Here is a 14110-nt window from a genome sequence, read left to right on the forward strand (position 1 = left end):
GCCTCTAGGACTGGGGAGTGCTGCTGTATGCCTTACTGTGTCCCCGGTGGAACAGTCCTGATGAAGAGCAGAATAAGAACAATCGGGGGAATCCAGGTAAAATTTAATAAATTTTCAACACAAAAAGTTATTTTTTAAACTACTTGAGTATATATTTAAAAGCTGTAAAAACCAGTAAGAAAAGTTAATTGTTAGGTTTATCAATTTTTTTATTTTAACTTCCATGTTCATTAGTAGTTAGGTAAATTAGATATTTTATTTGTCCATCTCGGGTTTATTTATAGGGATCAGCCTGTAATGACTGTTTGGTGTTGTCGTTCTGCGGTGCATGTGCAGTGTGCCAGATGCAAAGGGAACTCGACAACATGGGAGTCTTATAAAAGCTGTGTCACCTTGACATTTTTAAAAAATATTTTCATCAAATTTAAAAGTTAATATGACGTCAACCTGAATACATCCACATCTTTTATGGATTAACAAAGCTATCTAACTATAGAGTGTATTCGTTCATCTTTTTTTTTTCGCATTATACTTCAGATGCCTAGTTTTAACGATTCCTCTTCACTTGTCAATATCGCTCTTGGTTACTACATGTTGTAAGTTTGCTATTTTCAATTTTCTGGAATATTGCTTGTCATATTTGACATATGTGGTGGGGCCCTCACCTTCTTAGCTTCTTAGATTACCATTTTAATAAAATATCCAAATTTTTCAAACTTTGTGGAGTTTTTTATTTCTAGAAAAAATGTCGAATGAACAAAGAGATAAAAGAAAAATTATCAATGGAAAAAAGTTTAATATAATTTTACCGAACATAAATGTGGAAATGAATCCTATGCAAGTTTCCTTTTTTTAAAATTCATGTGAAGATTTTGAAGAATTTCTACCTCAGTTGAATACAAACGAGATGTTTGGTACTATGACGTAGCAAGTGTAATGGGATATGTTAGCCTAACTTACATTGTTTGTAGCGTGTTTTCCAGGATTGGTGAGTGTTACTGTATGATGTTGATATCAACAACCAGTAAAACAAATTAAAACTTCTGAGAAGGCTAAATAAGTTTGTTCAAATAATGAGCCCGGCTCTAGAGAGGACATAACTTTGCGTAGAAGAATGAATGAAAAATCACAACAATGTTATCAAGAAAAAAACATTTTAAGTCATAATTATATGAAAGAATTCTCAGCTAGTGACTATTCAAGCTTGATCAAATCATACTTCCTCTTTTGCTTTTTGAACTTGTGGAGCTGCAGACTAGTTGATTTATGATTCTGCATTTTAAATATTATTATAATTTGTAATATATTGAAAATCTAGAAAACGAAATATTGAAATAGTACTTTATTTTTAAAAAATGATTATTTTTAAAGATTCATGAGGTTATGAACAACGACGCTTCACGCCGGTGGCATTTTTCATGAAACACATTAGCACTATTAAAAAGAATAGTTTTAAAATGTTCTACATTGAACCCTAGCGTTGCATTATCGTTAACATAGATTATCATTAAAATAGATTAAACTTATGACAAATTGACACCTCTACCATATTTCAATGAATTCGAAGAAATCTCTTCTTATATGTAAAAGAGATGTCAACTTTGCATATCTGCAATCCTTAAGATTCAATCTGAGCAGCGCTACTAGCTACAGACAAGAGTCGCACTAGGCGCAGTGGTAAGAGCCTTTGTTCTAATAGTCGATCGTGGAGTAAGGAATATATCCTAATGTCGCGGGTTCGAATCCAACTGTGGGACTTGAAGACCAGTCTTTCGGACGAGACACTATAAACAGGTTCCTTTGTAAGAGGTAGCACGGAAAATGTTCCTCTCTGCTAGAATCGGAAGTACAGGTATACAATTTGCAGCCCTCCACCAACAAATGAAATGTGGACACCACAATACCAGTGAAGATTTTCAAAAGCTAGACGCTAAATTAATTAAAAACTAAAACAAGAACAATTTTATTTATATACAACATAATGTAAAATAAACAAACTTTTATATGAAAAGTTAATGAAATTAAATTAAAAATTAAATCATATTAACTATATAGGTGTTTAGACGGTTAGATATTATAAATATTTTCCGATATACAATACAGTTTAATTTGTCCAATAATCAAATACATTCCTTAATCACAATAGTCACGATAGTAAAGGATGCAATAACAAACAATCACCAAACTTCATGTTATATTTAATCTGATTATTTATTCTTCTTCGGAACATTCTCTAATACAACTTTACTGACCTTTAAAATAAAGAATTTGTAAAATTAATGAAATTTTATCATAATATTACTCTGCTTATTAGTAAAAATGATTTAGTTAAAGATTATTTTCTCCATTACCTATAGATACATGAATCATACCTCCTTCCCGAACTCCAGAGACCTCTGCGTTTCATTTTGACAATCAATAGAAGGATTGGCATTTACAATCATTAGTGTTTTACTATTGCCTCCCAATGAATTTTTCATCAGGTATGTAAGTTTCGAATTTCTGTATGTTAAAGGATTCTATAAAATGGAAAGTGAACGTGCAAATATTATTTTAATAAAAATAGTGTAAAGTGTTCGTAATGCAAGATGGAAAAAAGAAAATAATATTGATAAACATATTTAGTTAAATGAAATAATATAACACAATCATGATCCATAATACAATAGACTGTCCCTTAGATTCTCAAAATAAAATATTAAATGACAGTTTTATTCATGCACTATTTGATACCCTTCCTTGATTATATCGTGCTCACTAAATACCAAAGACTGAATATTTTTCATTTTATTTATGGCAGACATAGTCTCTGGTTAGGATCTCAACCGCCAACAAAGAGGAATTCCTATTGTTTATCTTTGTAGAGAATTATTAATAATAGGTCAATAACCATCTAAAAGATCATGAGCATAAAACAGATGATATATAAAAGTTAAAATATTCCTTATATGACTGAAATAAAAGTGTTATGTCATTCAATAAAAATATTTACTGATAATAAGGTCAATTTTGCAAAAATTAATCAATTCACATACACTTTCGTTGATGATCATGAAACGCCACCAAATATATTTTTTCCTTTTTAATGTTTAAGGATATGTTTCTCTCTCTCTCTAAAAAATTACCTTTGATCGAAGACTACGTAAAATTTTAGTGAGTTCCAAAAGACTAAGGTTGATGTTTTTCGTTTCCTGTCCCGCAGAACTTGTCACAGAAGTCGTTATCTTCTCACTGCCAGCTAGATCTACTAGGGTAAGTGTACCTAATAAAAAATAAATCCCAAACAAAACCAAGGTAACCATGATGCTCAGAAGTAATAATCGCCATTGAAGTCATACCATTAATTATCAAAAAAAACATCAAGAAGTTCCGGGTGCACAAAGACCGGGTGTGACGGCAGGGGATGCTCACTTCTTCATGGCACCTAATCCCACCTCTGATGTTTCGGAGGTCCGTATTTGCTCTGGTCTTATTTTGTATATTGTTTAACGGACTTTGAGATTGAATACTGATGCACATTTTGATTTACGTATTAATAAAAACTGTATTAAAAATATGAGAGAACTGTGCAACAATATATTCATGAAGTGGTGTGAATCAGATTTGGATACTCAAATTTCCACTTTGGGCAATTTGAAATTACAAGATTTTACCAAAATCTACAGACTAAAAACATATGATCTCTCAACTTTATACACAAACATTCCCCACGATAAATTAAAGTCGAGGCTTTCTTATATTATTCACAGCTGCTTTTTTAATGAAAATGGAACCCGTAAATTTACTTATCTCGTCATTGGTCATTTGCAAAATTGTTTTTTTTAAACACATTCTGATTGCACACGTGCACACAAGTACTATGATGTTGATATCAAAGAGATGCTTGATTTTCTGATTGACAATATCTATGTGATTTTTGGAGACCAGGTCTTTCAACAGTCTATTGGAAATCCAATGGGTACCAATTGCGCTCCGTTATTAGCAGACCTATTTTTGTATTCATATGAAACAGAATTTTTGCAAAATTTTATACATGAAAAAAATTTAAGAAAACACTTGCGGTGGTCTTCAACTCGACATTTAGAAATATCGACGATATACACTGTATTGTCAATTAACAATGAAAATTTCTATTCCTATGTTAATTGGATATACCCTGGTGAGCTTTAAAATATCAATGTGGCTTTTGGAGACGAGGTATTTGAAAAATTATTTGAATTCCCATGGGTACCAATTGCGCTCCCGTTATTAGCAGACGTATTTTTATATTCATATGAAGCAGAATTTGTGCAAAATCTTATGCATCAAAAGAAGAAAACACTTGCTATGGCCTTCAACTTGACTTTTAGAGATATCGACGACGTATTGTTAATTTAAAATGGTAATTTCCATTCCTACGTCGATACCATATATGTTAATGAGCTTGAGATAAAGATATCACAGAGTCTGACACATCTGTTTCATACTTAGATATCTTACTTGAAAAGGACGTTAATGGTAGTCTAACAACAAAGCCATAAGATAAACGTGATGACTTTAATTTTTCTATCGTCAACTTCCCTTACTTATGCAGCAATATACCTTCATTATCTGTAAACGGAATTTATATATCTCTGTAGATTCGTTACGCAAGAACATGCTCTATGAACAATATTAAAATTGAGGTAAATGATTGACAAAATGTTGATGATACAAAAATATGAACAGTCTCATTTAAAGTCATCATTTCGTAAGATCTATGGTCGATACAATCACCTTGTCAGAAAATACAATTTATCATTGAGTTAAATGCTGACTGACGTTTTCCATACTATTTGTTAGTCCATTATTTACACCGAATTGACAACGGATTTTTCCGTTCTTACCTGATCATGACAAGGACCACACGGCGGGTGTGACCGGTCAGCAGGGGATGCTCACTCCACCATGGCACCTAAATACGGAGTATATATATCTCAGTTGATTCGATACGCAAGAGTATGCTCTATGTAAGAACAATTTCTAAAACGAGGTAAATTATTGACAAGCAAGTTGATGAAACAAGTATATCAGCAAACTCGTTTAAAGTCATCATTTCGTAAGTTCTATGGTCAAATGCTGACTGACGTTTTTCATACTATTTGTTAGTCCATTATTTACACTGAATTGACAACGGATTTCCGTTCTAACCTGATCATGACAAGGAGCGGGTGTGACCGGTCAGCAGGGGGTGCTCACACAGCAGGGGGTGCTCCATGGCACCTGATCCCACCTCTGAAGTTTCGGAGGTCCGTGTTTGCTCTGCTCCTATTTTGTATCGTTTTATGGACTTTGAGATTGAAGACTGTTCGTTATCTCCATATCCTTCTTGGTATACAACTATAATCCAAACTTTAGACATATTAATGTTTTGAAAAGGTCTCTCCATAAAACTTTAAATAGAAGCTAAGCATGTCACCTCACTGAGGAAACATGTTGCATACCATTTCTGGTCTTAGATAAAATTTTCAAAATATTCTTCTTGCACTGACAGAAAACTGTGTTCTTTCTTTCAAAAAAGGTATAGTTAATTTTCTTGAGTTGGAAAAAAAGTCATTTGATTTTGATTATATCACGTCGTCGGTTATGAACTGATTAAATGATATTATTCCATGTTTACCCCTTTATCCCGTGGATATGACTCATTGGATATTTTTGTCATATCCCACAGTTGTGACGTCACAATGGGATTTGCGTTAGAGTGATTAAGTAAAATGAAGTGGAGTCCTATATAAAAATAGTTTAAAACATTGATCGTGGTGTATTAAACATGGGATAAAAAGAATCTAACATGTTTTGTAGACTCGGGGATATAAAACACACAATTCGTTGGAAAAGAATCATATCCAACCACAAATTATGTGAGATCCTATATTTATTGTAACATTCACCTGTACAGGTATCCTTTCTGCCTTCTACACCCTCCACTCTTCCCGTCATTTCTAATCTAAATATAGCGTGGCTTCTTGAGGATCTCTCATTTCTCTCTGTTTTTGCCGAAGTTCTATTCTTGGAACATTTCTCGTAAAATTTCAATACCTAAGGAAAATTAGAATTATGCATTTTGGAATATGATATTCATTAAATGTTTAAGACTAACAAATAGGATATAATGCTTTTCCTTCTAAAATTAACCCAATATATTCTGTCTAGATTGTTTTTATTACAGACCTCTTGTTCGTTAAAAACGTCTTTTTCAGTGAGATTTGCGACCTCTGCTTTACCCTTATCTCCATCTGGATACCTGATAGGATGGTCCTCATTATCCGTGACCCCTTTTGATAGGTCACGAATTCTTTCATTGTAGAGTTCCATATAGGATGCTTTTAAATGATACTGAAAATATATCTTATTGTTTTATTGAAATGTCCGAAAACCAGAAAAAAGCTTTATTAAAGTTTCCCAAGATTTTGAAATATTTTTGAAATATTCATTTTAGTGTATTCATATAGATTTCATTAAATATTCAACAACAGTGCCTTACAGTATGCATTCATTTTGTAATTTAACATTTCGGTATGTCTTATGTTAATATTTTCATACAGTATTTACTTCATACTTTTGCAGTTCCCATAAGTAGTTCATTATAAAGAGTCAAGGAATTAAAAAGAATAAAAAATATACACATGTGTATAATGTGTTCTATCAATCAGAATGTAAAACTTAAATTCCAACCTTCCAACCACAAACTTTCAGTTCCTCAATTGCTTGAAACACTTGTTTCATTGCTCTAGGTATTATTCCCAGACTTTCATGTTCTGTTGTTTTATTCCAGTTCGATCCCTCCATTGTGTATGTTTTACCAGACCCTGTTTGTCCATACGCAAATATACATAAATTGTATCCATCAAGAAAACTCTGTAAGATATCAACAACAGATAAAATTAAAAAAAAAAAATAAAAAAAATATAGATAACGAACAGTTTACAAGATCAAAAGTCTATAAAACAATTGCAAAAAAGGAGCACAGCAAACATGGACCTCCGAAACATCAGAGGTGGGATCACTTGCCATGGAGGAGTGAGAATTTCCTGCTCATTATTCTCTCATAATGCTTTAAAGTTAAAATTTTTACGAGGCCTTTTTTCTAAATATTACCCTGATTAACTCTTGTATTTCGCTATAAACGTCCTCCTGTTTGCTATCTTCTCCAAAAACTCTTTCAAAAGTGTACTTTTTCTAAAGAAAAAAAACAAAAAAACAAAATAACCCCATAAAAATAAAAACTGAATTTAGGACACAAAGAACGCAACAAGGAGTAAAAGTAAAAAGACACTCTTAATTTATTACTTGAAATCAAAAAGTATTTTAATTTCTTGAAGTATAATCAAAATTGCCTAAAAAATCAAATAACATGACCATGACTAAAATTCACACTGAAGACTACAAAAGTTTGCTAAAATCAGGTGGCTATTTTTAATGTGACAATTCCGGAATAATTTTAGTTTATTGTTATATCAACTTTACAGTGAAAAAATACTATATCATTACCTCAGTTTTGATAAGTTTAACAGCCTTGCTGTCCGAAGATATACACTTTGGGCCATCACATTCTCTTAGTCGACAAAGTACTCGAATATTTCCCTACAACAAAATTATCTTCATAGATATTCATAATTCAAAACTTGCATGTGCATACTGTACTGTACATGCTAATTACATTATTAAGTCACTTACATATAAACGCAATATATCTTTTTTTTAAATTCGTGATCTCTCTTTTTCATACCTTTGCCTCCTGTAATTTGTTATTAAGTTGTTTGCATTCCTGATTTTTCTCAATCACCTTCTTCATTAAAGTTATCTTGTCCTCCTCCTGTATTTCTTTCTGTTGTTGTAACTTTTTAATTTCTCTTAGCATTTCCTCTAATTGAGTATCATCTGTACAAATGTATAGACTTATAAATAAGTTCTAATAATTATAGTTCTATAATACATTCTTACCTTCATTGAACTGATTTTCCCAGTTTGGTGTTTGTGAATTTTAATTTAATTCATTTAAATTAAGTTTATGGCAAGAGAATATGCACGACGTATAAATAATAAAATAGATATCAAGAAGTATTGTATCCTTACATTGCCTCTTTAATTCTTCAATCTCTGTATTATGTATCCCCTCTTTTTCGTTTCCCAAATCGTCTTGATTTTCTACAGCATATATATTTCAATGATGCAATTTTACAAACGAAAGATAAAAGAAAGTTCAATATCCAAACAAGTCTTCTTTTTAGCTTTCCACCAGAAAACGTGTTTTAATTACCTAACAATTGCTCTGTTTCTCCCATGTTATTTGCATTTTCATGACTTTCTGAAAAGCAAGTACATGTAAATATATTATGATCAGCTAATTTATTGGAAAGGTTCTAAAAGCTAATGAAAGTGGTCCTTGTTCGAGATCCAGTCCTAGAAATACATTTAGACATGTACAAAAAGTAAGTTTTTCGGTAAAATAATATAAATGACATAATTTTCAATCAAACTAAAACAAATTGACGATGTTTATTTTGATTAGTGATCCAATTTATTGAACTTGTCGTTTCAAAGATAATGGCCATAATAAAAAAAAAATATCCGAATGTTTCTTTCTGCACGATGCATTGCACGATATCTCAAGCTACATAAAATATCCTTTTATTTGGTGAAGTGAAAACTAAATTTCTACTGAGAAAAAAAATTTAAGACATAAGAAGACAAATTTTAAAAATGAAAATATGATGTAAATTCTTTTTTAAGTAGCTGAAACTAATTTTCTATCAAATTGAAAAATTGAATTTCTAGTAATATCTTACTTCATAAAAGCCAGAATATAAATTCATTTCAACATGATTTATTGCGTAGCTATTTCACTGTAATACATGTATCAAGCCCACTCACTTTCTTTGGTCTGTGAGGGTCTATTCCTTTTTCTCCATACTACAATGCCTATGCCTATTCCAAGAATGATGAGCATAATAACGATAAGAATAATTACAGGCAGAATAATCGGTAAAACAGAACTATCACCAGTGTCAACAGATATATTTCTGAAAAACAGAATAAAGATATAGTTTAAAATACTTTCATGCTCAAAGAAAATAAAATCTTTTGTAAAAAAAAATATCGAAAATTGTAACTGTGCTCAAATTAAATATTTTTTTTTTATTAATTATTATAACCTACTTAAATAATTTGAATATAGGGATGTCAAAATTGTCAATAATTGATATAAAAACGAATATATTCACAAAGATAATTATAAAATAACTATTATTTTGGAATAAAATACTGAAAGTTTTGTTGATAGTTAAAAAATATTTTACAGAATATATGAAGATTTTACATCCAAAATGTAATAATTTTTTTTTTGAAAATTCAAAAGACTGATTAATTAATGCTCAAAAATTAATTTATATTATTTTTTTTATTAATTATTATAAGCAAGCATAATGAATGTCCTTAAATAATTTGAATATGTTCCTGCGTATCGAATCAAATGAGAGATATAAACTCCGTATGCAGGTGATGAAGGTATGTTGCTGCATAAGTCAGGGTGGTTGACGATAAAAATGTTAAAGTCATCATGTTTATCATATAGCTTGGTTGTTAGATTACCATTAACGTCTTTTTCAAGTAAAATATCCAAGTATGAAACAGATGTGTCAGACTCTGTGGTATCTTTTATCTCAAGCTCAACAGGATATATTGTATCGACGTAAGAATGGAAGTAACCATTGTTCATCAACAATACGTCGTCAATATATCTCAATATCGAGTTGAAGGCCACAGCAAGTGTTTTCTTCTTTTCATGTATAAGATTTTGCTCATATTTTGCTTTCTATGAAAGTAAAATAGGTCTGCTAATAAATGGGCACAGTTGATATCCATGAAAATTCCAAATGATTGTTGGAAGGACTTGGTCTCCAAAAACCACATACATAATGTCTATTTGAAACTCAGCATCTTTTCGATGTCAACTTCAGAGTACTTGTGTGTACAATCAGTATGCTTTTTAACAAAATAATTTTGAAAGTAACTAACAAAAAGGTAATTGAATTAAAATTTTATGATTTCCTTTTTTTATTTATTGAAAAAGTAGCTCTAAAGATGAATTAATCCTTAATAGAATAACTTTAAAAAGGATGAATTTGTTCTTGTTATTTATGCATACATGCTTTCAAAAGATCCGACTATGGAATTGCTCGACATGGTTGTAGGACTAGGATTGGGAGCGACAGTTACATATACCTTAGTAAGATCGTAACATACAGGATCTGCAGAATTAAAAAGAATAACTTTAATATGTTCATAGACTATATAGATATATTGACATTTTCAAAGCTATATTTCCTAAAAGAAAATATTTTCCTCTGTGTCATTTTTTTTAGAATCACAACAAAGCCTACAAAACAGGAAATGCAGGAAGATTAGTACTGCTAGAGGAGGATCACTTACACTTAAATGCCTCAGTCGAATGATATCGTGTTGGACAGGGAATGGTAAATTTAGAACAATCTGCAGCAAATAGGTTACGTATTCGTTTCTCATCAACATTGAAATATGCACAGAAACCTACAAAAACCCATTTCAGATATTAAATACATCATTTAGATAGAAAGAAGTATAGATCTCATTAAAACAAGATGGAAGAGTTCTTCATTGAATGTATTAAAGAAATATAAAAAACAAGATTGAAAAGTATTCTGGGCAATGAACTTGTTTGGTCACATGATCAGTTCCTGAGAATCGTCTCTGTAATCATTATCACCGAGCTCCTTTCCATGTGAATATTTTAAGCCTTGATTTTTAAATTATTTTTTACATTTGAGAAAAATATGGTAATAGCAACATGACACAAACGGTCGGAAGTATAACAATGTTCCGTTGTGTTTTTTATTAAACATACACACCTACTTTTTTCTATGGAAAGTATTATTTTTAAAGCAACCTTCCTCTTTTTAATTGCAGTTTGGCCATCTCTTCCCAAGGCAATACATGAAGTTATCAAATGTAAGTCGTTTGATATTTTTTTGTTTATCTGCCCCTTTTTGAAAATGAAACTACCGTAACAACAACTGTTTTAACATTAAAGAAACAATGAGATGAAGTTTCCTCAGAAGCCCAAATTGTGGTCTGTTTCAATAAGAGTAAAATTCCTTTAAGGAATGTAGGATTCAATTCTCTAGATTTATACAAGGGAACAACTTTCGATGAAATAGGTAAAGAAAATTGTTACTTGTCTTATGTACACTCTGCTCTTAATTACCTTGCATGAATATCGGTACAGCGCAGACTTCTATGGTAGCATCCATTTCCTTGGTAATGAGGCAGTGATACCTTGATGTTGGACAGACGGAGTCACATTTCTTACGTATAGCTGCTACATTCCACTCCGCCTCAGAACGAGGGCAATCCGAAACAATAGTAATTGTTTTTTGTAAATCAGTACACGAAAACTCTGTCCTAAATACCTAGCAAGTAAACGTTGATGTAAACATCAATTGTCGCCCGGGAAATATATCATTATATGAAGTAAACAATGGAAGTGAGTCTTGATCATCAAACCGCTTTGATATGTGTGAAAAGACATGCGTCTAATTGATGGCGACGATAGTTGCGAATATTTTGAAAACTTATAGTCGAATAAAAATCAAACAAAAACGATATAATTTTAAACTTGATCAATTCCTCATGTAAATGTTGGCTGCATAATATATAAATTGAAGTTACATGTAGACACATGCATCACCTATATTCAAAAATATATTAATTTTCAATTTTAGAATATAAAACATGAACTAGTACGTTTTTGTTCGAGAAGTAAAATTCGATTTTCTAAAAAAGAAAAAAAGGGATCTGTCGTTTTTCGATAGTAAATGATAAGCAACTTTATATATTAAATATGTAAAACATAATTATTTATTTTTACATATTCACTTAATATGGAAATAAATATTTTATGCCTCTCGTAATTTAGAAAGGGAAAGAACATTCTGATTAACAATCTTTTCAATGTTTAGAAAACCTTTAATTCTGAATACCTTCTCCCACCCCAATCACCATACACCCAACACTTAAACTTATACATGTATGTATAGAGCAGCCAGGTCCCCCGGGCTGCAATAATGGAAGAGGTACGTCAAAAATATAACCAATATACTATAATGTAAAAAAAATCTCTTGTTGAAATTCAGTGAATAAAATATCTTTGAAATTAAAAATAATCTCTCAATTCTTAAGCTACTTACTTGACAAAATATGATGATAAATAGAAAGGTTGGTTTCTCCATTCTAGTACCAGTTGAAATCTAAAAGATTATTACTTTTCATTGTTTAATATTGTAAAGCCTTTCTTACTCCTCCACCTTTCTTAAACTAGAGCTACATTAGTGTTGATTTTCTACAAGTATTAAACTCTTGTTCTCAACAAGATGATGGTAAAATTATTTCGAATATTATCTCTTACAGACATGTTAGTTAAATCTTTACAACAGTAGTGAAATAAAAAAAAAAACAAATAAAAAATTATTGCATGAACTTAATCTTTTTTTGATAAACATATGTAGTGCTGATTTTCGATAAATTGAGGAGAGCTGGTCGGTTAAGCTATAAAGCTACATCTAGCATGATACCATCGACCAGATCTAGAATCTTGACCGAATTTCGTTGCATCTTCAAATAAAATATCTTTAATGCAACCACCGTTCAAGTGATTTTTATAGGAATATTATCACATTTTTGTTTTGTAACAATAAGGTGAATGGAGGTTCACAGTATCATAATCATTATGTCTGCCAGCAAATTTAATAATATGTTATTTTTTTATGGATTACATTTTTCGTCATTTGAATAAATGAGAAGTGTTTTATACTTAACATGTTTTCTGTTATGCATTTCGGTTGTTGCCTTGGACTACAGTAATATATCAACAGAAGTATATTTGCTAAGAATGCTAAAAATAAACCATATTTTAAATTGATTTTTAGATTTACTATGGAAAATTATTTCCTCAATTTGAAATATCCTCCAATGTGTTGATTTTCATTTATTTAATTAAAATGCATAAGAGGCAACGTCTATGATTACTTACTTGCAAATTTAATCATTACAACATCGCAGAACATTGTCAACACCAAAACCGAAAGTAGAGGTAAATCATTTTTTGCCTGTCCGTTAGTTTGTATCCACAAAACTTTATTGTATACCAATGATGTTTACACTGTTATATATATGACTCAATATTAGTTAACTTCATTACTTTCATTATCTCCATGTAGTTCATGTAAAACAAATAACGAAGTCAAAGCAGTGGAATTTGAAATTATCATCCAATCAGTGATAACTACACGATAAAGGAATAAAGATATGATAAGACTTGTTTGCCACCTTCGTTTTTTACCTAATTACCTTGCCTGTGGTAATGGGCGTACCTTAATTTAAACTTTTTCCGGATGACCACTTTTGAACGGTTGGCTCTAATGAAAACATAAAAAATATACTAAACCATACAATCAATAATTCCAGTAAAAATATATTAAATTTTTTAAGGTAAATGATGTTCTATCACGGCTTTTCTTTACTCCTTATCTTAATATTAAAGCTATATTCTAGAATTTACAGTGTTTACTATTTTTTGGATATTTTAAATTCATTATTTTACATAGACAGGTGCTTTTTTCAATAAAAATGGATTCGTTAATGTATAATGCCCAGTGACAAAGCATAATACAAATCAAAGGCGGATCCAGGTCCGGAGCGCCGGGCGTGAGCCCCCCCCCCCGCGTTTGAATTTTTTGTAAATAGAATTTATATGTCCATTATTCTAAAATCAAGGAAAAACATCTAATATTTGTAAGAATTTGTCAGCTTCCGGACCTTCACTAGGGCTTTGCCCTAAACCCACTGAGGGCGTCGGTGAAGTCTCCCCGGACTCCGTGCCTTCTATTCCCCCTTCCAAAATTCCTGGATCCGCCACTGCAATTGTTCTGATTATACACATGTACATAGTGTGTTATTTGAAGTTTATATCAGAAAAGGTCGTTGAGTATCGGAAAACTGTATGAAAAGAAGAAAAAAATTACTGTGGCTTTCAAATCGACTACATATTAACGGTGTG

At 31.2% G+C, this 14110-nt stretch overlaps 1 protein-coding gene and 1 long non-coding RNA gene across 2 annotated transcripts; one reads left to right on the forward strand and one right to left on the reverse strand.

Moving 5' to 3' along the window:
• Positions 1 to 716, forward strand: LOC134267741 (uncharacterized). Its single transcript, XR_009992222.1, has 2 exons — positions 1 to 96; positions 285 to 716. It is a non-coding gene; the product is annotated as an uncharacterized LOC134267741 (long non-coding RNA).
• A 1345-nt stretch (positions 717 to 2061) lies between these two features.
• Positions 2062 to 12050, reverse strand: LOC134267730 (protein claret segregational-like; the record flags this gene model as incomplete). Its single annotated transcript, XM_062749948.1, has 16 exons — positions 2062 to 2252; positions 2373 to 2519; positions 3126 to 3262; positions 5910 to 6057; positions 6190 to 6354; positions 6694 to 6876; positions 7117 to 7197; positions 7510 to 7602; positions 7748 to 7899; positions 8095 to 8166; positions 8279 to 8326; positions 8893 to 9041; positions 10166 to 10268; positions 10450 to 10566; positions 11261 to 11465; positions 12036 to 12050. Coding segments are annotated over 16 exons (1860 nt in total), but the record flags the coding sequence as incomplete, so codon positions are not given.
• Positions 12051 to 14110: the final 2060 nt, after the last annotated feature.

This window comes from Saccostrea cucullata, unplaced genomic scaffold, assembly GCF_032062105.1.
Source record: "Saccostrea cucullata isolate Sc308-1 unplaced genomic scaffold, CSIRO_AGI_Scuc_v1 ctg15442, whole genome shotgun sequence".
NCBI classification, from domain to species: domain Eukaryota; kingdom Metazoa; phylum Mollusca; class Bivalvia; order Ostreida; family Ostreidae; genus Saccostrea; species Saccostrea cuccullata.